At 48.0% G+C, this 27785-nt stretch overlaps 1 protein-coding gene across 1 annotated transcript; it reads left to right on the forward strand.

The window, feature by feature from the left end:
• Positions 1 to 26577, forward strand: Ovol2 (ovo like zinc finger 2). The gene is made up of 4 exons (XM_038331701.1): positions 1 to 100; positions 752 to 981; positions 15777 to 15966; positions 25974 to 26577. Exons 1-4 carry the CDS (start codon positions 1 to 3, stop codon positions 26288 to 26290), a joined length of 837 nt encoding a protein of 278 aa, XP_038187629.1. The 3' UTR covers positions 26291 to 26577.
• Positions 26578 to 27785: the final 1208 nt, after the last annotated feature.

Consider the following 27785-nt stretch of genomic DNA (forward strand, 5'->3'; position numbering starts at 1 on the left):
ATGCCCAAAGTCTTTCTGGTGAAGAGGAGGAGCCCGGGAGTCTCGGTCCGCAGCTGGGATGAGCTCCCGGATGACAAAAGGGCAGACACCTACATCCCAGGTGAGGAGCGTGGGGTCCCGGCCTGGTTGCGGGGCTCCCCGGGTGGGGGCAGGGTGACCGCCGCGGCCCTCCTGCTCGCGATCAGGGCTGACGTTCCTACCCCTTCCCCCTCTCTACTGGGGTCGTGGGGGTTCTTGCGGGAGGAAGAATCGAGGACCAGGCTGGGAAACCTGGGACGCTCGGTGCTTTCTCCCTAGACAGGGCTAATTGCCTGGCGGCGGGACCGTTGGCTGCAGCTCGGGCCGAGGTGGCCCTGAAAGGGGGTGGGAGGTATTGAGGGTTTCTTTGCCCCCTATGTCCTCTAAACCGCACGTGAAGGTCCGCTAACCTCTCTGGAGCTAGGCAAGGCGAGGGCACACCCGCCTCCGCGGGCGCGAGAGAAAACTTGGCGCGCGGGGTTCTCCGCGGCGCATGGCCCTTGGTGCTTCGTGGGCACCGGGGTGGCCTAAGGACCGCTCTCCCGGCACCCTAAGTTAGTTCGAGGGGCCGATCGCCCGACTGACTCGTCTACCCTCGGGACGTCGCCCACTTGGCGAGGTGCCCAGGTCCGGGGCGGGGCGGCGGCACCGCCCGCAGGTCAAACTGCCGTGGGCGCCCGGGCGTGACGCCGCGTGTGGTTGAGTGTCGGGGTGCGGCCCCCTCCCTCCGCAGTGAGCCTGGGCTGTCTGCTCCCCGACCCCCCCGAGGACTGCCGCAGCGACGGCGGCAGTAGCAGCGGTTGCAGCAGCAGCAGCAGTAGCAGCGCCGGGGAGCCCGGAGGCACGGAGAGCAGCTCGTCCCCGCGCGCGCCGGAGCCTGAAACTCCAGAGCTCCACGACGCCGAAGGCCCCGATGGACACCTGGCAGCAATGCAGCGCCCGGTTGCCAGGTCAAAAATCAAGGTAGGGTGTCGACTCTGCCCCCGCCGCCACCTGCACCACGCCCTGGCGTCCGGCTCCGGAGCCCCGGCGCCCCTCCCTGCCGCGCCCGCCCGCGTACGGGGGCCCAGGCGCCGCACGCCGGCCGTCACTCCTGCACCTGCCCCTGGGCGGCAGCCAGGCTCCGCGCGACCAGTCCTCTGTGCCACAGTGCCCGGGCTGCCAGCATCTTAAGCGGATCCAGCCCCCAGGGTGGTGGCCCTGTCTGACGCTGGCAGTGGCCCAGCTACCCGGGTTCAGATGCCCACCTTGTCTCCAAAGCCAGACTATTAACTAGGCGACCCAAGATTTCGGGTGGAGAAGGAGCGCGACCCGAGATCTTAGACGTGATGCCCTCTGGGACGCAGTCCTTGGCACCTCGAGGTCCTGAGAGTTGTGTTTCCCTCCTTGTTTTTTGGGACACAGTGAGCCTCGCAGTCACCGCTATTCCCAGTGCCCTGGTGGTGGAGCCTGTTAGACTGGAAGCTGGTTGTGCAGGGCACTGTAGATTTGCCTTTTCTCTCAAATCTTCAAGAATTGAATTAGTGGGTAAAAGATGAAAGGGTTCACCTGCAGAATTTTTTTTAAACGTTCCTACCCTAGTGGGTTGGAATGTCCCCCTCAAAAGCTATAGAAGGCAACGTCTTATCTGGGTGGCCATCAGCGCTTTGTTGGGTGGAACTTCCATGACCACCTGTTCAAGGGTATCCGCTACCCCCAGGATTAAGGAATCCTGCCCCGCTGACTCACGGCCAGCTAGAGGGGGAGGGGAGGCAGCAGGGTTTTTGCATAAACCCCAGGTCCTAGCCTGGCCGGCTATAGTGCCACCTTGTACAAAGTGAGCCATAATTCTAGGGTGCCCCAGAGTATCGGCTATCCAGGTTCCCAGGCCGACGCAGGGAGGGAAGGGTGAGCCCAAGGGTTAGGCTGGGGATAGAGAAAGCAGTCTTTTCTTTCCCCAGGGGTAGGCCGGGAAGCATATGGTTCTGAATTAGGATTTGAGGCCAGAGCACCGGAAAGACTTGAGGATTGAGGATGCTGCGAGCTGGGTGGGGGGACGGGGGAGGGCGGGGGAGCCACGACTATACTTCGCAGAGTGCGCCGAGGCTTAGGGTGAGTGGTCCGGAGGCTTTTGGGCCAGGCGGGGTTAAGTGAGAGGGAAAAGTTTTCCTGAAGCGGATAGCTCTTGCCCTTTGGGAAATTCTACAAAGCGCCCCACTTGCATATTTATCGCCAGGCTAGAAAGACAATTGTAAGGTTGTTTGGGGAAGGATAGTAGTTCGTTAGCTTGCCCCTCCTCCATCGCCATCTCGGTAAGGAGAGAAGCCAGTCTCATGAGATTTTTGGAAGATCTCTTTTCTGCCTGGGGCTGACACAAGTGTTGGAATTTTGGATTAAGGGAGTCAATAAACCCGTCATTTCTAAGATAAATTGCCTCTGTATTGGGGGAGGGACTTGGGGCATATTTGCAGACCGTTAACAAGCAACCTGCTCCCTACTCACACTTTTCCATTTCCTAGGGAGTTTTTATTCATTGAAAGTGGTCCGGTTCCTACCCTTCCTTTCTAGGCCAGCACTGAAGACATTTTGGTATTAGGATTGCCAAAGCCACTGAAAATATCTGCCCTGGTATGGACAGTTTTCAAATGACTGATCAAATTGCCCACCTCTTAGCACAGTATGTGACTACTTCACCGGGATACAGAACTCAAAGAATTTCTCTGAGAATTAGTTTCTTAGCCTGGTGGGGTGGCCCATGCCTTTAGTCCCAACACTCAGGAGGCAGAGGCAGATGGATCTCTGAGTTGCAGGCCAGCCTGGTCTATATCGTGGAGTTCCAAGCCAGAGAGGGCTGCAAAGAATGAACCTGTTTCAAAAAACAAACAAACAAAAAAGCTTGCTTTTTGTTTTTGTTTTTGTTTTGATTGGAAGAGGAAAAAGCCATTCAAGAATGAGGATGATCGTCCCCACCTTCCGTGTTAGACAAGCACCATCTAACTGAGTTGCAGCCATGTGTACAGTTTTAATGACTTGAAAACACACATTGGGCAGTGGGCTTGTAGGACCAAAGAAAGGGCAGGTTTGAGCCTGTACCCTACCCAGAGAGGAAAAAAAAAAAAACCACAGTAAAACATCCAGCAGCATACGTTATGTCTGCTGTGTGCAAGACAGCCAAGAGATAAAACACCCCTATTCCAGTGTGTACCTTCCAGAACACGCTAGCAGTAGTGGTTACGTGTCTATGGACTGCATCTGTAAGTTCTGCAGAACTGTGCAAGCTTGGGAGGTTTTCATTGTTCTGGGCTCTGGTTTCCTTACCTGTAAGATGAAGATATTCGTGCTGTCTGCCTAATGAGCAAAGGGTGCAATGCAGTGTATGCTCGCTCACCATGATGGTCTCTGGTCTTGCGGGGAAACACCTGCAGCCCCTCTGTAGAGGAGAATGAGGACCAAACGGGAAAAGCCAGCAAAGATGTCATTGCTTAGCTGGGAAGGGTTTCTGATACGGATCGAGGGCTGTGGAAATGAAGGGGCTGCTCTTAGGGTGATGTGGGCTGAGCCCTGTGCTTGAGTAAGGAATCAGTGTTCTGGGGAGCAATGGACAGGAAATGTGCCAGTTAGGATCAGGGACAAGATGGCAGCATGGAGCTGGGAGTGAAGACTAGGAAAAGACAAGAGCGGTCAAAGGGTCAAGCCAAGAAGAGGGTTCCTACATGGGCAGAGGAGCAGCTTTTGAAGGTTTCTGAGGAGGGAAGACTGGGGACATCTTACTCCTCGAAGCCACTGTGAACAACTGTGTGAGTTAAATGAATAAACAGAGTGGGGAGCCGTTAGCACTCTTGTACCCTCACTGACTGCCCCACAGGAAGTCATCTGACAGCCCCGAGGTGAAGGTTTTGTTATTGCACTGCCCTGCACCGGGCACCTGGGGTTTGACCACCTGGTAGTGCTGGCTGTGGTGAATGGTCTAGGAAGAAGGCTTGGAACCACGCTGGGAAGATGGAGCTCATCCCTGCTTGTCCGACCTTTCATTGCAGGCTTTTGGGGCAGGTTGTGACGTGATCTCTTTAAGGATTCTGTAATTTTAAAAAAAAGCAGGTTGTGGTGGGGAGATGCATCTGTCTGGGGGTTCCAGTCAAGGACCTCATTTGCAGATCCCTAACTGTGGGCTAGACAAACCCTGGGCATACAGGTGCCCTCTGTCTATAAGTCTTACCCCAAACAAAAGTCTAGAGCAAACTTGGTGAGTTGACTCACTGTGACTGGCAGGACCCTGGTGCAAGTAGGGACTAGCAGGTGAATTTCTGTTCTCACCCCATCCTAATCTGTTCTCTTTTGGCCTTCCCCTCCCTTGTGAGTTCTGCAGAAGTATAGCCAGGGCTGGTGGCACAAGCCTTTGATCTCAGCACTGGAGGTAGGGGCAGGCCCATCTTTGTGGGTTCAAAGGCACCCTGGTCTACGTATGCAATTCCAGGTCAGCCAGGGCTATAGAGTGAGACCTTGTTACAATAACAAAGAAAAAGTATTCCACCTTTTATTTGGCTCTCTAGTGGGTGGTGACAGTATGTGTCAAATGTGTGTCCTTTTTTCCTATCAACTTTAATTATGAAGAGTTTCAAGGACAAAAATATCTGTCACTTCGTCCCAGCCTGTCCTTACTGGCTTCTGTCCCCCACCTTCCCATATAAGACTTTGAAGCGGTTTTCAGATATACTACAGTCATGTTCTACATAACTACGGGCCATACATAGAACTGTGGTCCTGTGAGGTTATAATACTGTGTGACGTCTTAGCCGGCTCAGCTTGTGTAAATACACTCTGTAATGTCCATGCCGTGGTAAAATTGCCTAAGCAGGCTTTTCTCGGAATGGGTCCATCATTAAGCAATGGCTGACTGTATTTCAATTATAAGTGGTTCCAAATGTGCCCCAATCACACCCACTTGAATTATGTGTTCACATTGTTAAATGGCTTGTAAATGCCTACTCGCCTCCTCCCGTTTGTTTAATCAGGTCCCTGTAATGTCCACACGCTGTGATTGACATTTGGCATGGCCTTTAGTTGCTTTTAATTTACATACCTTTTCCTCCCCGTTTTTATGTACTTGGAGGTTAATTGTTGGAGCAAGGGGTCTTTTGCTTTGTAGAGGTCCCAACACTGGATTTTGCTCAATTAGTTACCTTGGGCATTTCTCAGTCTCCGTTAACTTCAAATGGATTTTAGGGATAAGGGCGCACCATCCAGCAGGACAGTCCTTGTTAAATGTAGCTTAAGTCACATAGAGAAAGTCCTTAGTGCTGCTGAACTGGCCAATTCTGGGTAGAGATTTCCCATCATAGAAAGCTGCACATGACAGCACCGTTCTGTGTGCTTGATCAGCTATTTGATTTTGGCTTGAACATGTCACTGTGTGTGTGAGAAGGTGAAGGGTTGGGTTCCATAAACAGGCAGTGCATGTTTGTTACCTTTCTGGGATGGTAGGAGCTGTTGATGCTTAGGGCATAAATATTTTGGCATTGCAAAATAGTGATATTCCAGTTCTGTTCATCTGTTAGCTGTAGCCGATATTGACCTTGAGGCCTTGCTCATGCTAATCACGTGCCTTCCCATTGAGTCACACCCTAAGAGACCTCCAGAAAACATATTTCTTTGCTTTGTTTTGTTTTTAGTTTTTTCAAGACAGGGTTTCTCTGTGTAGCCTTGGCTGTCTTGGAACTAATTCTGTAAACCAGGCTGTCCTCGAACTCACAGAGATGGGTCTGCCTCTGCCTCCCAAGTGCTGGGACCAAAGGCATGCACTACCATCACCCAGAAGAAGGCATATTTCTGTAGAGACAGAGTTTTCCCTCACATTCTGTTTGGTTTCATAGGGATAGTATATTAGGACAGTCAGATAAATTGATTCCTGTTTGGTGCGATTGTGCACACCTATCACCTTCAGCACCCAGGCTATCTATAATCCCAGCACCTGGGAAGCTGAAAGCAGTAGTCTCTGGCAAGCCAAGCTGTGTAATCACATAATTATGTTTATATGTGTGTGTGTGTATATATGCACATATGTATACACACACACACACACACACACACACACACACACACACATATATATCTGGGCACAGTGGTGCACTCTTTAACCCCAGCATTTTAGAGGCAGGCAGATCTATGTGAGTTCAAGGCCAGCCTGGTGTACTTAGTGAGATCCAGGACAGCCATAGCTACACAGTGAGACCCTGTCTTAAAAAAGGAAAAAGTAATAACAAAACCAAAAAACAAATAAAGAAAACCCAACAATGAGAACTGTTGATTTCCTTTATGAATGAAGATCATCAACTGATCGACAAATTCTTCAGTGTCTTTTTTTGTTGCTTTTTCGAGACAGAGTTTCTTTGTAGCTTTGGAGCCTGTCCTGGAACTCACTTTGTTGGCTTGACCTTGAATTTGTGGAGACCCTCCTGTCTGCTGGGATTAAAGGCGTAAACGGCCAACACCCTGCGAAGTGAGACAGGGTTTCTCTGGGTAACTGCCTTGGTTGTCCTAGAACTCGCTCTGTACACCAGGCTGGCCTTGAACTCACAGAGATCCACCTGCCTGTCTCTGCCTGTGCTAAGTGTTGGGATTAAGTGCCTGTGCTACTACCGCCTGGCTTCTTCAGTAATCTTGGTTATTTCTTAACAATTGCTTTGATCCATATTTCTGTTTAGTTTGTGTATGTGTGCGTGCCTTGGCCCACTCTGAGAGACAGTTCTCTCCTGTTAGATAGGTCCTGAGCTTGAACTCAGGTCCTCGGGCTTGGGAGAAAGCGCCTCTACCAGCTGAGCCATCTTGTTGATGTTCTCTCTCTCTTTCCCTCTCTTTTAATTAATGAGTGTTCATAATTCTGGGTTTCATGAAGGAATTTTCATGTTAATTATTAATCATTTCTAAATATTGTTTTGAATCATCTATTTAAATAGTTAAAACTATCATTGTACTTTTAGCTGGACAGTGGGAGACACTTGGGAGGCAGAGGCAGGTGGATCTCTGTGAGTTTGAGGACAGCCAGGGCTACACAGAGAAACCGTATCTTGAAAAAAACAAAATCTCGAAAAAAATCAAAAACCAAGAAAACGCTTTACTTTTCAGAAGAGAAGGAAAACTGCATGTAGGTAGAATCGCTGCCTGTCCTGTCTCCCTGGGCTTCTGAGCACCTTCCTGGCTGCACATTCGGCCAACCAAACTCCTTTAAGAGCAAACTCGGCAAAGTCAGGAACATGGCCTTCTGGACTTGTATCCTCAGCACTCAGTTAAGTGAATGACTCATGGGAGAACACCAGCCTACAGAAAACAAAAATACAGACCTGGAAGGAAGAAGGCCACGACACCTAGACAGGAGTTATGTCATATACAGGGAGTAATATAGGAAGCAAGAAGAAAAGGGAAATGTGAAGAAATGCTTGATAAACTCAGGGAAATAGAGAAATATGAATGAATGAATGAATGAATGAATGAACGAACGAATTGGAGTCAATGCTGGGACTTCAAATCAGGGCATCAGACATGCTAGGCAGACACATATACCTCTAGCCTCTGCCACAGTTTTAAACCTGAATGCAGATGAAGTGGATTTTTATTATTGGAAGAGACCTTGCAGGTTTAGTTGCAGAAAACAGAATCCGCTGCAGCTATTTTAAGTAAAGAATGGGTAATTACACGGCACTACATGAACTAGGGATGTAGAACTCCAAGGAATGACTCAGAAGCCTACAATGCAGAACCAAAGCTCTGAGGCAGCTGCTGGGTTAGGGTTCTCTCTTCTGCCCCACCCTCACCCCCCCAACTCCCTGCAATTTGATGCGTTTGCTAATAATCCAGGGTCAGATACTTCACTCCTGCCTACCTCTGCTCGGTTAACTCGGGGCCTAATCCACATCATTTCCGAGTTGTGTAGCTGATAGAGCCCAACTTAAGCTTCAGATCCTAGGTTCGAGGGAATTTGGGAAAGGGAGTTTGTAACCTTGCAGTAGAAGAAGGCTGGCAAAAGGGAGTTGGTGTATATATTGAGAGTAGCCATTCGGAGGCTATCCTGTGGGGACCCTCGTTCCAGGGAAGAACTGTAGAACCCAGAGAGTTTTCGCAAAGTTCCTGATAGTTGTTAGTGGGCAGGGGTCTTTTCAGTGTTACGGTAGTGCCTTGCCATAGTCGACGTGTAACTTGGACGCTTGAGCTATTATCTGAGTCATAGGTTAAGGAATATGAAGTTATTCCTCATGTGATACGAGATAAGAAATGAGGATTTATGGCCAGACCCATACCCTTGTCTTGAGGAAGATGTGTGCGCAGAATCTGGGGGGAGCAGAAATTGAAAATCTTAATTTGGCATCTATAAACCGTGTAGCCACAGGTCAGTCCCATATCCTTGAGTCTTGTTTTTGTTTGCTTGTTTGTTTGTTTGTTCCTAGACAGGGTTTCCCTTAGTAGCCCTGACTGTCCTGAAACTCACTCTGTAGACCAGGCTGGCCCTGAACCCACAGAGATCCGATGCCTACCTCTGTCTCCCAAACGCTAGGATTAAAGGTGTCTAGCACCAGTGCCCGGAAAGTCTTGGTTTCTTATTTATTTGCGAGTCTGGCTTCCTGATTTTATTTATTTTTATTCATGTGTGTGTTGGCTGTGTGAGTTTGTGTGCATGATGTCTGTGCAGGTGCTCACAAAGATCAGAAGAGGACGCAGTACCATCAGGTACTGGAGTTGTAGACAGTTTGTAGGCACTAGGAACTGAACCTTGGGTTTCTGCAAGAACAATAATTGCTCTTGATCACTGGGTCATCTCATCTCTCTGGCTCCATTTCTATTCCCTTTATCATCGTGTCCTTTGAGGAGGTCCATTCTGTCGTGTGCAGAAGTTGAGGAGCCTTAGGTAATGAATGGTACATGAACCCAGGAGTCCCAAAGGAGTTGGAGCAACGTAATTAGCATGTTTTGAGCAGGTGGGTGTAGGGGACACACATGACAGTGGAAATCTTGTCCAAGTGGCCACCAGAAAGTGTCCAGGACTCAGAATTCTCCGGTGGACACAAGAGCATTAATTTAGTGGCCTGGTCGGTGGAAGCATCCCAAGAACATAAAGAGCTGTTCCCTTCTGGGTAAGTTTTCCCTTAGAAGTTTGGCAGGCAATAATCTTAGACACCTGGGAAGTTGGTCATTCCAGCTCAGGTCCTTGCCTCCCTGGATGCTGCTGATACTTCAGACAGTCCTTACATAACAACTGGTTTGTTGTGGGTTGAATTTTTTTGTTGTTGTTTTTGTATTTTGTTTTGTTTTTGGCCAGAGAGGCCTGCTTTTTAGAACTTAGTTGGAATTTGGCTTCTTTTATTAGATGAAAGCTGAGATCCAACAGAGAACAGGGCTGTGAGCAGAGACAAGCCAAGTCCTAGGCTTGGCGAATCGCTCATCCTCTCTTTATCTTGCTCTGAATTAATTTCCAGGCTGATGTCATTTCCCAGCCTCTGTGGCAGTTTCTCTACTTCACTAATAAGCCTTAGCAAAGTGTTGACTTCAGATAAGGTGAGGCTGGGGAGCATTTCCAGAAGATCCCCCTCCTGGAGACCTGAAACAGCACCTAGTAGTTAAATGCATTAATAGCTTCCATTTCAAACACAAGTAGGGGGCTGGAGGGCTGGCTCAGTTGCTGAGAGCACTCATTGCTCTTGCAGAGGACCCAGGTTCAGTTCCCAGCATCCACAAAGTGACTTCTAACTTCCATGACTCCAGTTCCAGGGCATGTGGTGCCCTTTTCTGTATGCTTCAAGAGTACCAGACACACACGTGGGCAAAGCATTAATAAACAAAGACTAAAAAAATAAATCTAAAAACGTTTTTAATTAAGTAAATTCTTGAATTCCAAGCAGAGATAGAGGAAAAAGTAGGCGGAGTCAGTGAGAAGCCATGTAGCTGCTGCAGGAGACAGATGCCAGATGGAATTTACCAGTGGGCTACAACCACTTGATGATACACAGATGAATAGAAATGGGTTAATTTAAGATATAAGAGCTAGCCAATAAGAAGCATGAGCTAATAATAGGCCAAGCAGTGTTGTAATAATAAAAAAATAAATTAAATAATTAAATCCTTTTGAAGAACAAATGATGCTGACCCTGAGGGGAACAGAGTCTGTGTTTCTTGTACATTGCTGGGGTCAGATTCTACCACAGCTTTTTGTTTTTTTTTGGGGGGGTGGGGTGGGAGGGTTGTTTGTTTTTTGTTGTTTTATTTTGTTTCAAGACAGGGTTTCTCTGTGTAATATCCCTGGCTGTCCTGGAATTAGCTCTTGTAGACCAGACTGGCCTCGAACTCACAGAGACCCTCCTGTCTCTGCCTCTTGAGTGCTGGGATTAAAGGCTTCCACCACCTCCTGTCGAAGCCAATGTGGGCTAGCTGCAGAATTTTGGGTGAAGAATTCAGGGCTTATGGCTCACAGTAAAGGAGAATTCTCTCTCCCATGAGAGAGAGCAAAATTGAAAAGCAGCCGGCCCTCTCATTCGCCCTCAGACACTTTCAATTTAGCATTATAGAAATTTGGAACCGCTCTGAGTGTAGTAAGACTTACTTTTGCTACTGTTTTTTTTTTTTTTTTAAAAAAAAAATAAGTAGCTTTCTTCTCTTTAATTCTTTAATTTACTCCCAAGAGGCAAATGCCATTATTCATATTTTGTGGGTGACAAAATTAAGACGGAGAGAAGTTATATTGCTTGCTTACATCCTCGGGTTGAGGGAAGGAAAGAACGTGTTGAATTTGGGAAGCCGGGAAACTGGCTCTGCTCTTAGCTTCTCACACTCCTGAGGAGACTGTGTGGTACCTCTTAGTGTGTTTACGTGTAGAGGAGCTGATCTGGGGTTCTGGTTTGGGTGTTTCAGGACAGGGTTTCTCTCTGTAGCCCTGTCTGTCCTGGAACTCACTGTATAGATCAGCCTGGCCTTGAACTCAGAAATCCCCCAACTCTGCCTCCCGAGTGCTGGGATTGCAACACACCTATTCTGATCTAAGGTATTAAATGGAATTTCATGTCACACAGATGGTCAGAGCTAAAGATCTATTCAATCTCTTGGCATTTCTTGCCTCTCTGTGGTTGTTTGTTGTGCATTTGTGGGAGTGGTGCAAGCTTGTTCACGTATGTGTGGGTTCAGCCCGTGGAGGTCAGAGAAAACCCTGGGTGTCATCTTCAGAGATGCTGTCTCTCTCCCTGTGCTGGAGGTCACCAGCCAGGCGAGACTGGAATCCTTCTCTCTTGTCTCCCCAGCTCCGGGATTCGGCCATATTCCACGGCATCTGTCGTTTTCAGGTGTTCTGAGGCTCTAACGCAAGTCTCCGTGCTTGTCAGCACTTCGCTTACTGAGCTAGCTCCCCCGTCCGCCACAGTCATTTTATAATTAACGTGGTTAAGATGTAATTTTGGTCTAAGTTTTGGTTCATGATGTAAGTTTGGCATATTACCTGTAGAGCCAAGTAAAGAAATCAGAGTGCTCGGCTTTGAACACTGAGGAGAGAGAATGTTAGTTGTAAACCTGTGGGAGCATAATAAAGATAGCCCAGACAGCAGACGCAGGACCTGGGGAGGGAGGACTGGTCCAGGAATCAGTCATGTCTGCTGTGTCCTGGGAGGGGGGACTGAGAAACATGGCACGTCGGATCTAGGGATGCAGCTGCGTGGTAAGAATGGGTTTTTGATGTACAAAGACTCAACGTTCCATCTCCAGCTCCAAAGTTAACAAGGAAAAAATGCAAGCAGTATGACAAAACTGATAATCTGGAAGAAAATATGTTGTTGATTTTTAGGATTTTATTTTCATTTATTTTTTAAATGTATTTATTATATATGTATAGGAATTTTGCCTGTGTGGCTGTCTGTGTACCACGTGAGTGCCTAGTACCCATATAGACCGGGAGAAGGTCTTAGGTCCCCTGAGACTGAAGTTACACACAGTTGTGAGCCATTATGTGGGTGCTCGAGATTGGACCCAGGGCCTCTGGAAGAGCAGCCAGTGCTCTTAACCACCAAGCCATCTCTCCAGTCAATTTATTTTCAATTATGTGCATATGGGGATCGTGTGCACATGATTGCGGGTGCCCTCAGGCCAGAAGACAGGGTCAGATACCCTGGAGCTGGAATTATAGGTGGTTGTGAGTCACCTGTCAAGCATGAGTAATGGAAACTGAACTCAGGTCCTCTGCAAAAGCAGTATGTGTTCTTAACTGCTGAGCCATCACTCCAGCCCACTGTTACTGTTTTAGCTAATCCATTTCTTCTGTGCAAGTAAACCCAAATTGAGTAGCTAAAATAATGTATATCCTATTTTGTTTCCTTCTCTCTCTTTCTTTTTTTGGGGGTTTGTTTTTCGAGACAGGGTTTCTCTGTAGCTTTGGATTAAAGGCAGGCGCCACCGCCACCCAGCTGTATAGCCTATTTTCTATATCTGTGGAATGGCTGGGTAGTTCTTGGTGGCTTTCTCTGGAGGTTGTAGACGCCCCTGCTGGACTGCTTAGGACTTAGTACATTTATTTTGAAGCCCATACTAATAGGCATACCGTCCAGTCTCTTGCTATTTATTATAGACCAAATTTTAAAGCACCACACTTGAAATACACCTACAAACCAAATACCCCTTCCCTTATGAGAAGTGGTACAATCTGGCAGAAACTAGTTATTGACAGTGATCCTTAGCCAATTGTTCTGTCTCCTTTTTTTTTAAGTACTTTTTTTAAGTACTTTTTTTTTTTAAAGTACTTACTTGTTTTATGTGTATGAGTATTTTTGCTGCATGTATGTACATAGATCATGTGTGTGCCTGGTGCTCATGGAGGTCAGAAGAAGGTATTAGATTCCCTGGCACTGGTGTTACAGACAGTATGAGCCACCATGTGGGTGGGTGCTGGGACCGTCCTCCGGAAGAACCACCAGTGCTCTGAGGCATCTCTCCAGCCCTTCATTCCTTCCTTCCTTCCTTCCTTCATTTTTGAGACAGGGTCTCCCTTTGTAGCCTTGACTGTCCTGGAGCTCACTGTGTAGACTAAGCTGGCCTTGAACTCACAGAGGTCCACCTGCCTCTACCTCCCCGAAAGCCATAGATGAATAAAGGAGTGTCCCACCACACTTCAGTTGCCTCTGTCTTGTCTGGGAGTTCTTTATTCTCTGTCAGGTGACCCTGCCTTCTGTAGCTGTGTCCTTTAGAAGCCTAGAGTACTCAGTGGGCCTCATTTAGTCTTTCTCCTTTGTCTTCAGAGCTCTCTCTTGCTTGTGGAGTAGATCCTACCCATTGGGTCCCCAAGGTGGACACTGCCCTTTTCCACACTCCTGTGACGGGCCCTGGCAGCTCACACTGAACCAGACAGATGGTTATTTTCCACCATTTTCTTATCTCCCCTCTCATTTCTGCTTGGCCACAGGACTTGGTTTCTCTGCCACCCTCTCTCTCCCTTGGTGTTCCACATCCCAGCAACTATGGCATCTTTTTGGGAAAAAGCCACTTTGGCGGTGCTTTGACCATAGGGCCCGTCGATCACTTCAGTGCTAATGCAGACACTGGCTCCGAGCCAGTGAGAGTGAACAGGAGAGGAAGCAGCCTAGGAAAGCCTCTCCAGGCATCCTACGGCCTCCCTGCGTCCTGAGGTCACTCTCGGCTGCCCAGCGTACTAGGTACTGCCCTTGGGCATGGGGGAATGGGAGGCAGCGGTGTGAGTGGACACGGGCTTTCTGTCCTCAGGGCCTTGAGTGGAGGAGTCCGCATGAACTCTTCAGAAGTGTAAATGTAATATGCTATCTGGAATGGAGTGGAGCGAAGTCCAGGCAGCTCTCTATACCCGGGGCGTCCACATCCTGTGGATTCAACCCATTTGAAAAGAACACTGTGTCCGTGCCAAGATCTTTTTCTTGTCTTTTGTCCCTATTCCTTAAATAGTACAGCCTAACACTAGTCACATAAAGTTTCTCCGTTGGTACAAAGTTCTATAGACATCTGTCTAGGTCTTGTAGATGTAGATGGGAGGATAACCAACGCCACAGTGTTTAAATCAGGGCCTAAGCACCTAAGGATTTAGTGTTTGCACAGGATCCTGCTCCCCATCTTCGTGTCAAGGGATGACTGATCTCTAAGGACGAGTACCCAACCTCATTTCTCTTTCCTCTTCCTTCCTTCCCCTCCACTAACTCCCCCATTTATTTGTTTGTTTGTTTGTTTAATGCAGGGTTTCTCTGTGTAGTCCTGGCTATCCTAGAATTCACTCTGACAAGGCTGACCTCAAACTCAGAAATCAGCCTGCCTCTGCCACCTAAGTGCTAGGATTAAAGGTGTGCACCACCACCGCCCAGCTTTTTTTATTTTGGTAGTACTTGGGCTGGAGCGCAGGTCCAGCATGTCCAGGTGAGTGCCTGATGCCGAATTGCACCTCCAATCCTTGGGCTTCCTACAGGCAGTTCTGGCAGAACAGCCGGACCATCTCGAGGGTCTCCACTGGTGGCACATCTGACCTTAGAGCACATCAGATCTGGTGTTTCACATCACATCGATGGTCAGTCCGGTGTTTGTCCAGGGAGACAGCAGAGGTGGCTGAGAATCCTGCGCTGAGGATGGGGGACAGGCTGGAGGCTGGAATTCAGTTGTGATCACAACTGATGATAAAGCTCTGGAATCCTGGCCCAGTCACTTTCCCAAGTAATGGTTTTATTTGTGCACAGTTTGGGTATCTGGACCTGGGGCGTGGCCCAGCTAGGCAGTTTTCATCTGAATGGTGTTGTCTGGGACAACTCGGTTAGGTAGTGGTGACCCTGGGTTGGATTAGAAGGTGCCTGGCTAGCACCGCGGTGCCCTCTTTGTGGGGTTCTGGCTCTCTTCATGGCTAACCTGGCTTCCGTTGGCTTCAGACATGGAGGCTGGCTTTTGAGAAAATGGCAGTGAGGCTACCAGGTGTCCTGTATCCCAGAATTGACACATCATTTCTGCTCTCTCTTTAGTCATGAACCCTGCCCTGGTCATCATCTCCATCCTTCCTCTATTCCTTTTTTCAAAATTTGAATTGCATTTATTTATTGTTGGGGGGGTGTGTGTGCTATGGTGTGTGACAGCTTGCAGGAGTTGGCTCTCTACCTTCGCTGTGTTGGTCCCAGGAGTTAAATTCAGGTCATCAATCTCTGTCACCAAGGTCGGCAGCAAGTGCCTTTCCTCAGTCAGCCACCTCTCCAGTCCTGTTTCTATTTCTTGGAGTCTGGACCAGTACTCAAAGGCGCAGAGAAAAGAGCTGACTGTGTCTGTCTTTGGGAGCCCTTGACAACAGGGCCCAGACCCTTTCCTTCTGTTCTTCCATCCTCAGCATTTATTTCTTCCTCGTGGTGCAGGCTGCTGGGGCTCTAGCTACTGAGAACCTTGCTTCTCCCTTAAGGGGATGTCTTTTTCATCAGTCAGGTGATCACATGTCCGTGTCTTGTTAAAAGGCTGCTGTAACATGCCTCGAATCCCAGCACTCAGGAGGCAGAGGCAGTCAGGTCTCTGTGAGTTTGAGGCCAGCCTGGTCTACAGAGAGTGTTTCAGGACAGCCAGGGCTACACAGAGAAACTCTAAGATAGTGCGGAGATAGAAGGAAGGATGCTGTGCAAAACCATTTCCCAGTACCGGCGTCTTCACACCTTTCTCAGAGCTGAGCTTGCTTGCCCTTAGATGGAGCAGAAGCCACAAGGCTCGACCTAGAGAGAACACGTCTGGTTTCCCAAATGAGCCCCCTGTGATCTCACGTACTCTCTCTCTGCTCCCAGTTTACCACAGGCCTGTGCAATGACTCCGTGATTCACAACTGTGACCTGTGTGGCAAGAGCTTCCGCCTGCAGCGCATGCTCAACCGTCACCTCAAGTGCCACAACCAGGTAAAGAGGCACCTGTGCACCTTCTGTGGCAAGGGCTTCAACGATACCTTCGACCTAAAGAGGCACGTTCGCACACATACAGGTGAGGCTGCGCACGCGACTTGCTCACTTCCGGTTCCTTTGTCGTCCATCCGTGTGCCCTCACCTGCCAGTCTTGTCACCTGTCGCATGCGGGCCACCTCTCATGGCCTGGTTTTGCACCTGTAAGGGTGGGCACGATGTCCAGGTTTGAGGGAGGCCAACACAGAAAGTCTCTACTGTAACGCAGCCCCCTTAGTCTGACTGCAGAATGGGATGCTTAGGACCAGCTTCAAATATTTTGTGCCTCCTTCTTGACTCTTGCTTTATTATTGTCATTGGTTTGGTTTTGTTTTTTTAAGGTAAGGCCTTGTCATGTGACCTGGCCTTGAATTCTCCAACCTCCTTCCTGGCCTTTCCAAGCGCCAGGATTGAAGATGTGCCTGGCATGCACCACTGTGCCTGGCTGACCTCTTGAAGTAAGCCTGATTCGGGCCTCCTGGTCCTCCTGAGGCAGGGGAACAGCTGCCTTGAGCTTCCTGATGGAGCAGGCATTTTCCTGGGGACCTCTTCCTTGGCTTCCCAACTTTTCTTGATCCTCCTCCTCCTCTTCTCCCTTCTCCTCCTCGGGATGAACCTAAAGCTTTGTGCATGCTAAGCAAGCACCCCCCACTGAGCTACACAGAGCCCATTTTCCAACTCAGGCAGTCTGGATTTGAGGCCTCCTCTTGTGTGTTTCAGAGAGTCTGGGGGATGACTTTTTGCCTCGGTTGCAAACCTGCTGATTGGTCACAAGCTTCATTAGTTTTATCTTAGGCACATCTGGCTTTTAGGCTTCTCCACTTGAGGCACAGTCTGTACCTTTGGCCCAGTAAGTCCTGGAGGAAAATTACAAGAATGCCACTTCTCTGCTCAAAATTCTGCAACTCCAGGTAGAGTAGATACAGGTGTTTCCAGGTAGAGCAGATACAGGTGTTTCCAGGTAGAGTAGATACAGCCATTTCCAGGTAGAGTAGATACAGGCATCTTCAGGTAGAGTAGATACAGGCTTCTCCAGGTAGAGTAGATACAGCCATCTCCAGATAGAGTAGATACAGCCATCTCCAGGTAGAGTAGATACAGGCTTCTCCAGGTAGAGTAGATAGCAAAATGGGGTTTTTCTGTGTGTAGCTTTGGCTATCCTGGAATTTGCTCTGTAGACCAGGCTGGCCTAGAACTCAGAGATCTGCCTGCTTCTAGTGCTGGGATTAAAGACGTGTGCCACCGTGCCTGGCTATACTTTTTTTTTTAAAAAAATTATTTTCTAAGCCGGGCGGTGGTGGCGCACGCCTTTAATCCAAGAGCTAGCTCCAGGACAGGCTCTAAAGCTGCAGAGAAACCCTGTCTTGAAAAACCAAAAAAAAAAAAAAAAAAATTATTTTCTAAACTGAACTTTTTGTTGAAATGACATATCCAGCCAGGTAGTGGTGGCAGTGGTGGTGATGCACACCTTTAATCCTAGTACTTGGGAGGCAGAGGCAGGTGGATCTCTGAGTTGAGGCCAGCCTGGCCTACAGAGCAACCAGGACTACACAGAGAAAACTTGTCTCGAAAAAAATAAAACAAACAAAAAAAACAAATAAATTACATGTCCAGAAAAATGCATAAGTTACAGGTCCCTAGATCTAGATGTATACAATTAAAATGAAGTTTAAAAAAAATCAGAATATTTCTAGCCCGCATTACCTTCTTACTTGCTTTCCTCCAAGGGAGTCACTGTCACGACTTCTAATTAGTAAAAGTGGTTCGCCCTGTAATTTCTATTGGATAGCACTATAATAATTGAAATTGATGAGTAGACATTTCTAGAATTTTAATCGTAACTTTTGCTTTCAAAGTATTCAACAAGTAGCACTATGGGAATGACTGGAACCCATTTCCATGACCAGACTCTGAGGGAAGTATGCCTCCAAAGACTGCTGGCTCATAAAGAGCAGCTGGGGGCTTACGTTTGTATTAGCTGGTGATAGCCACGAGTCGTCACTGATCTGGGTAGGCAACGGTGGTACTAGGGGCTGGAGGATGAGGCCAGGCCTGTGATTGTCTCCGGGCCTTTACCAACCATCAGCATGATTTCACGACAAAAAACGACGTTGGAAAGTTCTCAGGTGTGTTAGTTCATGTGATCCAATCTCACTGGCTCTGGAAGATCGTCCTGGGATTTAGTGGAAACTTGGTCTTTGCCTTTGGATAAGCTGCGAGCATCACAGTTTGGCTACTGACTATTCTAAGTGTATTTAGGCCAGAATCAAAGATACAGGCACTCAGCACAAACACAGCAGACGGCTGAGTGAGGGATATGTTTGCATGGAGTCCAAAAGGACCCAGCCTTAGCATTTTAAAAACCTGGCTAGAATCCTAAGAACCTCCATGAGAGAATGGTTAGCAATGTTAAGTTCAGCAAAGACAGGAGTGGGCCATAGCGCTAACCTTGCCTCTCACCCGCCACCAACTACATGACTTCTCATCCCAGGAGCTGGGAGGGCGTCCAAGGAAAGACTCAGAGTACAAAGGAAACTTTCTGAGAAAGGCTCAGGGAAACAAGAGCCTGAAAATGTCTTATGTTAATATCCAAATAGATGAAAGAAAGGATTGGGAATCCTTATTTGGGGTATGACATTACCAAGAAAGAAGTAACCATAGGGTTCTCTGTCTCTGACCGTTTCTGTCTCTCTGTGGTCTGTGTGTGTGTCCGGAGTAGGGAGTGAGGACGTGGTGTTATTAAAATAAACTCAGTGATGCTGAGGAAAACTTCCATAGCATTAAAAACAAATGTGTTGGTAGCTGGCTGTGGTGGTACATGCCTGTAATCAGTAGGGAGGTGAAGGAAGGATTGAAGCTGCAGGCCAGCCTGGGCTACAAAATGAGTTCTAAACAAGCAACAAACAACCCCCCCCCAACACACACAAAACCAAACAAGCCAGAATTAACAACAACAGAAAGCAGTAAATGAGTGGCAGTTTTCATTCTATGGAGTCTTGAGTCCTGTGCCCTGGAAGCTATTCTGTATAAAATGATGTTTGAAGTAAGGGTTCCTGGGAGGAACTTGTCAAGATTGGGAAAGAAAAAATGTGTTAGCTTCAGCCCTATCCCAGAGGGCTCTGGGGTTTGGAGGATACCTCAGTGCTGTCCGGTGCACGGGTTTGTGGGGGACCTTTCCGTACCCATTTCAATCAGACAAAAACAAAAAAGAAATACTGAAAAAAAAAAAAAAAAGAAATACTGAAAACATTTCATTCCCAGGCGTTGGGAAAGTTAGCTGCTAGTGCTCAATCTTTGAAGAAGGGGACACCCAGGAGCTGTTAGCTGCCAGCTCACATGGCCACTGGGGCTATGCATCAGCCCAAGAAGCTGGTCTGGGTGAGGAGCCAACACTATCTTCTGTATACTTGACAGAGACGATTGCTTTTGTCCAGTGTCAGGGACAGGGATACAGAGGCCAGACTCACCCACATCAAGACAGAGAAGCCCTGAGCGTTAAAGGAACAAACATGTATGTTCAGTTCACAGCCTGAGAAAAATGCCACAGATCTGCTTTTATAGAACGTTCTACACTTAGGCCAGCTAGGTTACTTCTAAGAATGGCTGTCTGTTGGCAAACATGATTTGTTTGGGGGAGAGAGATCTGTGTATTTGAGTGAGAATTACTGGCCAGCCCTTGCACACCCCACACCAGGTGTCCACAGCTACACTGCGCGGTGTGGTTTGAGGACCAGCAGCACCTGGGAGTTGGTGGGCGCACACATCGATGCCTCAAGTGCCAGCTTGTTGTTCAGATACAGTATTTATTGAAAGTATTCTATTTTTGTATTTGGTAAAATGAAGGTTTATGTGGCCGAAGACTTCAGATGGCATAAAAAGCTATAGCGAGTCAGCCCCCATAAGTGGCTGATAAGGCCACGCACATGAGTGGGGTTCTGCTAAGTCTTGGAGTGAGGATTGGTTGGGCCTGGGAAAATGATAACTCACATTTCTCAAGGTGTGGTGGCTCATGCCTGTAATCCCAGCACTCAGAGGCTGAGGCAGGAGGATTACTGAAATTTGATGTCAGACTGAGCATTCGTTTTTCTTGTAGAGGACCTGGGTTCAGTTCCCAGCACCCGCACGGTAGCTTTCCAGGATCTGTATCTCCAGTTCTTCGGGAGGAGGTGCTGGGAAGGGTCTGATGCCTTCCGACTTATGCAAGCACTGCGCTCACATGGTACATGTACATACATGTAGGATCATACACATAAAATAAAAACAATACATTTTGTGGGAATTTTGTTTGTTTGTATTTGAGACAGGATCTCACCATGTAATTCTGGCTGACCAAGAATGCACTATATAGACCAGGCTGGCCTCAAACTCCCAAGGTGTTCACGGTTATCCTCAGCTGCACAGGGAGTTTGAGGCTAACCTGGGCTACAGGAAAAAAGTAAAAAGAACCTTGAACCTCCAGATGAAGTAAGAGGCTCATGCCTTTCCTGTGGACTGAGTTCCAAAGAGAGAACCTGAGGAATTCCAATTTGAGGTCAGGTCTGGGGAGGGGCTGCCCACAAGACAGGGGGCCCTCTTACCTTATCTTAAATCAGGGGCTACATTGAGAGAGGCCAGAAGGCAAACAAACCGCAGCCTGACTGAAGCCGAGAAGACAATGGTGTCTTTGTCTGGAGCCTCAGGAGAAGGATTGCCTGGATTGGGAAAAATGCAGATCAGAAGTCTAAGGCAGGGCTGTTAGCGGAGGAAGCCTGGAATCCGCTCCCCAGCAGCCCCAGCTCGCCTGTGGAATTGCCTCCTCAACGGTTTCATTTTTAGTTTAACTTACATTTTTTTTTTTAGCTGAAAAGATAATATATTTGTATGGGGGAAATTGAAAATACGATTTTTTTTTTCAAGGCCAGCCTCCAGCCAGTCCTAGCTTCTTTCTGAAAGCGATCTGCCGTTTGTCTTGTCTCCTGGACGTTTCTAAGGCACGCAGCTGCTGTCAGGGGAACTAGACCTCGGGCCTCGCTTGACGTCTACGCAGTGGGTGTGCCTGATCCTTTTTCATCACTGTCCATTTAATACAGGATCACGACAGAATTTCCACCACAGGCACAGTCCTTGTCCAGTTCCCCAATAGAAGTACTCGGTTCCATTTTCAGGTTGTCATCCCCCTCCCCCCACCTCCGCCTTCTGTTTTGTTTTATTCTGACAATGCCACCATGATTTTTGTTTGTTTGTTTGTTTGTGTTTTTTGTGTTTTCGAGACAGGGTTTCTCTGTGTAGCAGCCCTGACTGTCCTGGAACTCGCTCTTGTAGACCAGGCTGGCCTCGAACTCACAGAGATCCGCCTGCCTCTGCCTCCCGAGTGCTGGGATTAAAGGCGTGCGCCACCACCGCCCAGCCCACCATGATTTTTTCTTGTACATCCTTTGTCCACCAGTGCGAGTCCATCTCTTAACGTAGCTTCCCTCAAGTGAACTTACTGGGCCAAAGGGCAGGAACATTCTGGGTTTATGGGCATTGCCTGCTTACCTTGTTGGGAGGCCGCCCTCAACGTCTCCTCCCAGAGGGAGGCCAGTAGCAAAGCTTCTTGTTGCTTTTGACAGTTGGAGCAAAGTCAGGAAAGGAACGCTTGACCTGAGAAAGGGAAGCAGACAGAAAGTTCCGGTACTGAGGGATTTACCTGGAGATGTGGAATATGAGCTCAGCTCAGGGTCAGGAATAAACATCTCAGAACTCTTTGTTAACCCCCCAAAAGACCTTTTTTTTTTTTTTTTTTTTTTAACTTGGTAAAAAAGGCCTAGAATACAGAATTCAAAAGATCGGTCAGTGAGGGATATCTCTGCTAGTCACCTGGGAACACATTTTTTTTTTAATCCTTTTTTCTTGTTGTGAAAGACTAATACATAAAAAAAGGGTGTAATTGAAGGACAAATGCTAAACATTTAGGGATATGGCGGCTGACTCCACAGCGTTGCTGGATTCCAAACATTTAAATTGTATCTGAGTTTACCAGGTCCCGTGCCTGGGACAGCGCAGTTCTTCCTTAGACCAGCCATCCCTGGGTGTGAGTGCTGTCTGCATTTTGTGGGTGAGGAGACTGAGCTGTGGAGGGGTTAACAGGTTGACCGTGGACTCCGTTAATGAGTGGCAGACACGCAGTGCCTGGCTTTTCAATGGCCTTGGACTTTGGAACTCAGGTAGGTGTCAGTAGGTTAATTATGTCTGGCAACAGATGGTGCTTTCAGTTCCCAGCCTGTTCTGACTAGGACAAGATTGGCTTTTGCTAGACAGAGGACGACAGGGGAGGGGAGCTTACTATGGATCCCCCCACCTTACACAAGTCCGCCTTCATTCACTTGGAGGAGTGGGAAACAGCAGTGCTCTGGAGCAAGGAGCTAATTCCCAAGACATCTGTCTGTAGGAATGAGATTCCAGGGTCCGAAGAGGAAGCAGGAACATTGGTGCAGGGATCAGTTTTATAAGGGGATCAGTTTTATAAGGTGGACGTGTCATAATGAGAGCTATTATGGTCTGTCTCCTTCTGTGTCTACATCATGGGGCACTGAGCCTCAAAACCAGGTTCAACGCCTATACTGTACCCTCTTGGGAAAAAACTCCTAGTCAGACTCTTTCTTTACTGACCAGGTGATGCAGGACCCCTCCCCCCCCCCAAATCTCCTAACCCTTGCTGGGTGCTCTGTCTGTAGAAGACATGTGCAGACTGTGTGTTAAATTCTATGGGAAAAGTGATGGGGTTCTGCACAGGCTCGGCCCAGTGTGGTCCGGCTCACTGCTGGAGTAGGAAGCTCCACGCCTAGGGCCAGAAGCACAGAAGCATTCATTTCTTTCATATATATGCAATGGAGTATCATAGCCTTTGAAAAAAAAAAGCATAATTACATCATCTGCAGGAAGCTGGAACTGGGAATCCCCGTGTGAAGAGAAATGAGTGACTCCAAAGGACAGATATTGCTGTTTTCTCTCCTATGTGGAATCTGACTTGTTCGGTTTTTTTGTTTGGTTTTGTTTTGTTTCTGGTTTTTCGAGATGGGGTTTCTCTGTGTAGACCTGGCTGTCCTGGAACTCACTCTATGTAGAACCAAGCTGGCCTCAAACTTAGAGATCTACCTGCCTCTGCCTCCTGAGTGCTGGGACTAAAGACATGTCACCACTGACTGGCTTTTTTTTTTCTAAGTAGAAAGTGGACCATTTGAGAAGAGGAAAGCAATGGGGAAGGATGAAAAGTAGCTAATAGTGTTGGGTGTGAATAGGATCAAAGCAATTTTATTTGTGTGTGAAATAACCATTTATTTATAAGTGTGTATGTGGTGTTTTTTGGAGGGGGTGTTTTGTCTGCACATATATCTGTGTAGTGCACAGCACAGGCCTGGTCTCATGGAGGCCAGGAGTGGGCGTCAGATATCCTGTGTATGTGGGACCCAAACCTGGGGCCTCTGGATGAACAGTCAGTTCTCTAAGTTACTGAGCCATCTCTCCAGTGCTTGAAAAGATCATAATGAGCCAGGTGGTGGTGATGCATGCCTTTAATCCCAGCACTTGGGATGCAGAGGCAGGCAGAGATCTGTGAGTTCAAGGCCAGCCTGGTCTACGGAGTTCCCGGATAAGCTCCAAAGCTACACAGAGAAACCCTGACTCAGAAAAGAAAAGATCCTAATGGAGGTCAAGTGTGATTGATGCACCCCTTTAGTCCCAGCCCTCAGGAGGCAGAGGCAGGTGGACCTCTGTGAGTTCCAGGCCAACTGGGGTGACAAGGGGAAGCCCTGTCAGCAGCAACAACAAAGGACAAATTTCTCAGCTCTGCCCCAATGAGAACCGGGAGTCTGCCTTTTGTTTGGTCTTTGAGACAGCTTCTCACTATGTAGCCCAGGCTGACTTCAGGCCTTGTTAGTCCTTCTGCCTCCCAAGTGCTAGCATTACAGGCTTGCAGCGCCCCACTGGCCTAGCATATGCTTCCTGGTGATTGGTGAGGACTTCTGCTGTGCTGCCTCAAGCACCTCTCTTACCTCAGACTAAACCCAGCCCTAGCTGGGTCTGAAGAGAATTGTAGGAATTTGTGAACCTACTTGCTCAATCTTGGCTGTAGAGTCTCCTAGGAAACTGAGAAGTCCTTGTTCAGACCATGTGCAGAGCCATTAAATATATTTTAAAATATATTTAGTAATATGTACCTGTACCTATGTATTCCTAATTTTGTATAAAGCTTGAACAATTGCAAAAAGCTCTTGACTGGACTAGATGAGACACGAATGAGGTGAGGAAGGCCTTTTCAGATTTTTGTAAAAATGTTTGTTTATTTGTTATTGAGATCTGGGGCTTATTTAGTCATGTGACTTGGGTTGGCCTTGAACTCCAGATCCTTCTGTCTCCACCTCCCAAGTACTGAGATAGGCATTGGCTTCTGAACCTGATTTTAATTTTAGATTTAAATGTCCCCCTACCTCTGTCTGATGGGGTCTCCCTTATAGAGTAGCCCGGGCAGCCCCACGAACTAACTGGGATTGCAGGCCACCACTGCATACACCATTTCATTTGAAAAGCAAAACTAAGATAATTTAGAGATAATTTATATGTGAGCACAAACATGTGGTGGCCAGAGGTAAGCCAATGACACCAGGTGTCCTCTATCCTCTCTCTCTCTCTCTCTCTCTCTCTCTCTCTCTCTCTCTCTCTCTCTCTCTCATATGTGCACACGTGTGCCTGCCTATGCTTGCTACCATGTGTATTTGGAGGTCACAGGACAATTAATGGGCGCCAGTTCTTTCCTTCTGCCATGTGAGTTCTGGTGTCCAAACAGTCAGCGTTGGTGGCTAACTACTTTAGACAATCACTGTGTGCCCACCTTCCACAGCCCCCTTTTCTGACAAAGGGTCTCTCACTTGGCTTGGAACTTGCAGTGAAGCTAGGCTGGCTGGCCAGTCAGTGCCAGGGATTCACCCATCAGGCAAGGATTTCTAGAAACCACAGACAGGGTTTCATAGTAGCTCAGACTGGCCTTGAACTCACAGATAATCTGCTCCTGCTTCTCAGTCCTGGGATTGAAGGTGTACGCCATTGTAAACGAATGGCATTTGCACTTAGCATGACTACAAGTTCCGAGCAAATGAGAAATGTTTCAGATTTCTTTCCCTCCCACTATGTTATTGTTATATTAAGACTTCTTCTAAAGGTCAGAGTTTTAACATTAATCAAACGGAGTTCCTTTGAACCTGTCAGCAGCCACACCCATCTCTTGCTTTGTAAATACAGGTTCTAGGGATGGAGCTCAGATCTTGGGCTTGCTTACAAAGCAAGCGCTTTACCAGCTAAGCTGTCTGTCACCCCAGTCACCTCCCGCTAGTCCATTTCATCTGTTCCCTGCAACGCTCAGCACCGTGTAAATGTACTCTGCACCGTCTCCGGTGACGCTCTGCACAATGCACCCTGCTTGGCTTCCTCCCTTTTGTGTCTTTCTCCATTGCCTAACCTATGCTTCCGGGAATGACCTCTCCAATAAAGTTAATCTAGGATCTTTGTCTCAGGGTCTGTTTCCAGGAAAACCCACTGTGCACAAAATGAAAACATCGTGGGGGCTGGAGAGATGACTCAATGGTTAAGAGCACTTGCTGCTCTTTCAGAAGACCTGAGTTCAATTCCCAGCAATCGCAAGGTGGCTCACAACCATGTATAATGTGATCTGATGCCATGTAGGCATACATGCAAGTAGAGCACTCGTATACATAAAATACATAAATAAATCTTAAGAAAAAGACAAAAATTAAATCATTTACATAATTTGCCTTGCCACTAAAAGATGAAACCATTAAGGTGGGTGAGTAGGAAAAATATAACTCTCCCCGTGTCAAGTGTTGGGTTCTGCCTTATTGGCACCCACCTGTGTTAGGTTTGTTCGTGTAGACGCCAGGACCCTTGTAGATGGTTCTGGTCCCATTTTCCTCACATTGGCAATGATCTTGGTCATGGGAAACTTTAATGGCTTCATAGGAGGGTCTCTTGGGCTCGGCTCTGACCAGCTGGTGATGTGTCTGCCCCTCATCCTTGCAGGCATCCGCCCCTACAAATGTGATGTGTGTTACAAGGCCTTCACCCAGCGGTGCTCTTTGGAGTCCCACCTGAAGAAGATCCACGGCGTGCAGCAGCAGTATGCCTACAAGCAGCGTCGGGACAAACTCTATGTGTGTGAGGATTGCGGCTATACGGGCCCCACCCAGGAGGACCTGTATCTGCACGTGAACAGTGCCCATCCAGGTAGCACGTTTCTCAAAAAGACTTCCAAAAAGTTGGCAGCCCTTCTGCAGAACAAGATGACGTCCCCGCTACAGGAGAATTCTGCCCTCAGTGAGGAGGAGGAGAAAAAGTGAAGAGCAAGAGAAAGTGGAGGAGAGATGCCCGGTGCCACGTTTACTCGGACTTTCGGTTCTGAGGTGTACCTCTCCTCTGCCCCGCCAGTTCTTTTTAGTGACAAATACCCAGTCCACTTCTCTTTTCTTTTGGGACATCAATGGTAAGATGCATCCCAAAGTTGTCAATCATTCTGCCACAACAGGCCCTGTACCGTGTGTCTGTTTTCTTGGTGGCTGAGATCACGTACGGGTTCTTGTGTGTGTGTGTGTGTGTGTGTGTGTGTGTGTGTCTATGTTATGTGTATTTTTTTTCTAATGGAATTCTCAGACATGAATAGAGGGGTGTTCTTAAAGAGACCATCATCTTATGGTGCCTTGAAACGCTACTCAAGCAAGGAAAAATGTATATTCTTCTGAAAGAGTTTACAGAAACTATTTTAATAAATGAACTGTCCGTGTGAAATGTCTCTTTTAAAAAAAAACAAAATAGAGTTGAGCTTCAGCTCTCCCGTTGAGGGTTGACGTGACACTGGACTCAGTTGCCTGGAGAGAGGCTGATGGCTCTGTCTTGGTGGAGAGGATTTAAAGAGGCCAATCTTGTCAGTTGGGTAAGACAAATGGTTAATTGGTGGGATAAAACTGACAGGTGGCTGGCTCATGGATTGATGAACCTTGAGGCACAACCTTTGAGAACTCAACTGTTCTCTTCTCTTGATGACCCCAGAGGGGTTCCTGTGGTCCTAGGACTCGCTGGATGAAGGGCCCTGCTTCCTCCCTGGAGGCTGGCCCTAGGTGAAGCATGTGACATCCCTGGAGCATGAGAAACTAGCCCAGGCATGAAGAACACCTGTTGAGCATACCTGCTGGGAGGCTGGGCAGCAGACAGGTTTCCTTCAGGGTGCTGGACTGGGAATGCAACCACCTTGAGCAACACTACATTCTCCTCACCTTGGAGTTCCATTCCTAGATGTGGGAAAGGTTAACAGGCCAGCCTACCTTTGGACGCAGCGGAGGAGCTAGGGAAGCTGCGAACTGAGTGGGTGAGGAGGTGGGTTCCATGGCCACTGGGCAGCAGGAAAGGCCCAGACCCTCCCTGGATTGACTGGGAAGTCATGATACATGTTGTCCCTGCCTTTCATTGCCCAGTGTCTCTAGACCCTGGCTGGGCTCCTTGGTCTAGGGAAAATTGTGGCTGACAGGGCCATTTTCTTCTTTCCTTTCTCTGCACTTCATCCTTCCCCTTCTTGCCCTCTCTCTTTGCCTTTTCTTCCCTCAGTTCCACCTTCTTCCCCTTTTTTCTCTCCTGTGCTCTGAGCCAGGCATTACGCCAAGGGCCGGACACGAGATACATTACCATTTCTCTTCCAACCATGGCTTTGCTTTTGGAAGAGAGATCTGTGGAGCCCTAGTGATGTGTCAGGCACTGACTTGGGTCCCCCTCACTGTGCAGGTGTCATCTGGAACATCTGTAAAACACCCCAGGGGGCAGCAACCCCGTTTCTGTGAGTCAGTG

This window comes from Arvicola amphibius, chromosome 5 (assembly GCF_903992535.2).
Source record: "Arvicola amphibius chromosome 5, mArvAmp1.2, whole genome shotgun sequence".
NCBI classification, from domain to species: Eukaryota; Metazoa; Chordata; class Mammalia; order Rodentia; family Cricetidae; genus Arvicola; species Arvicola amphibius.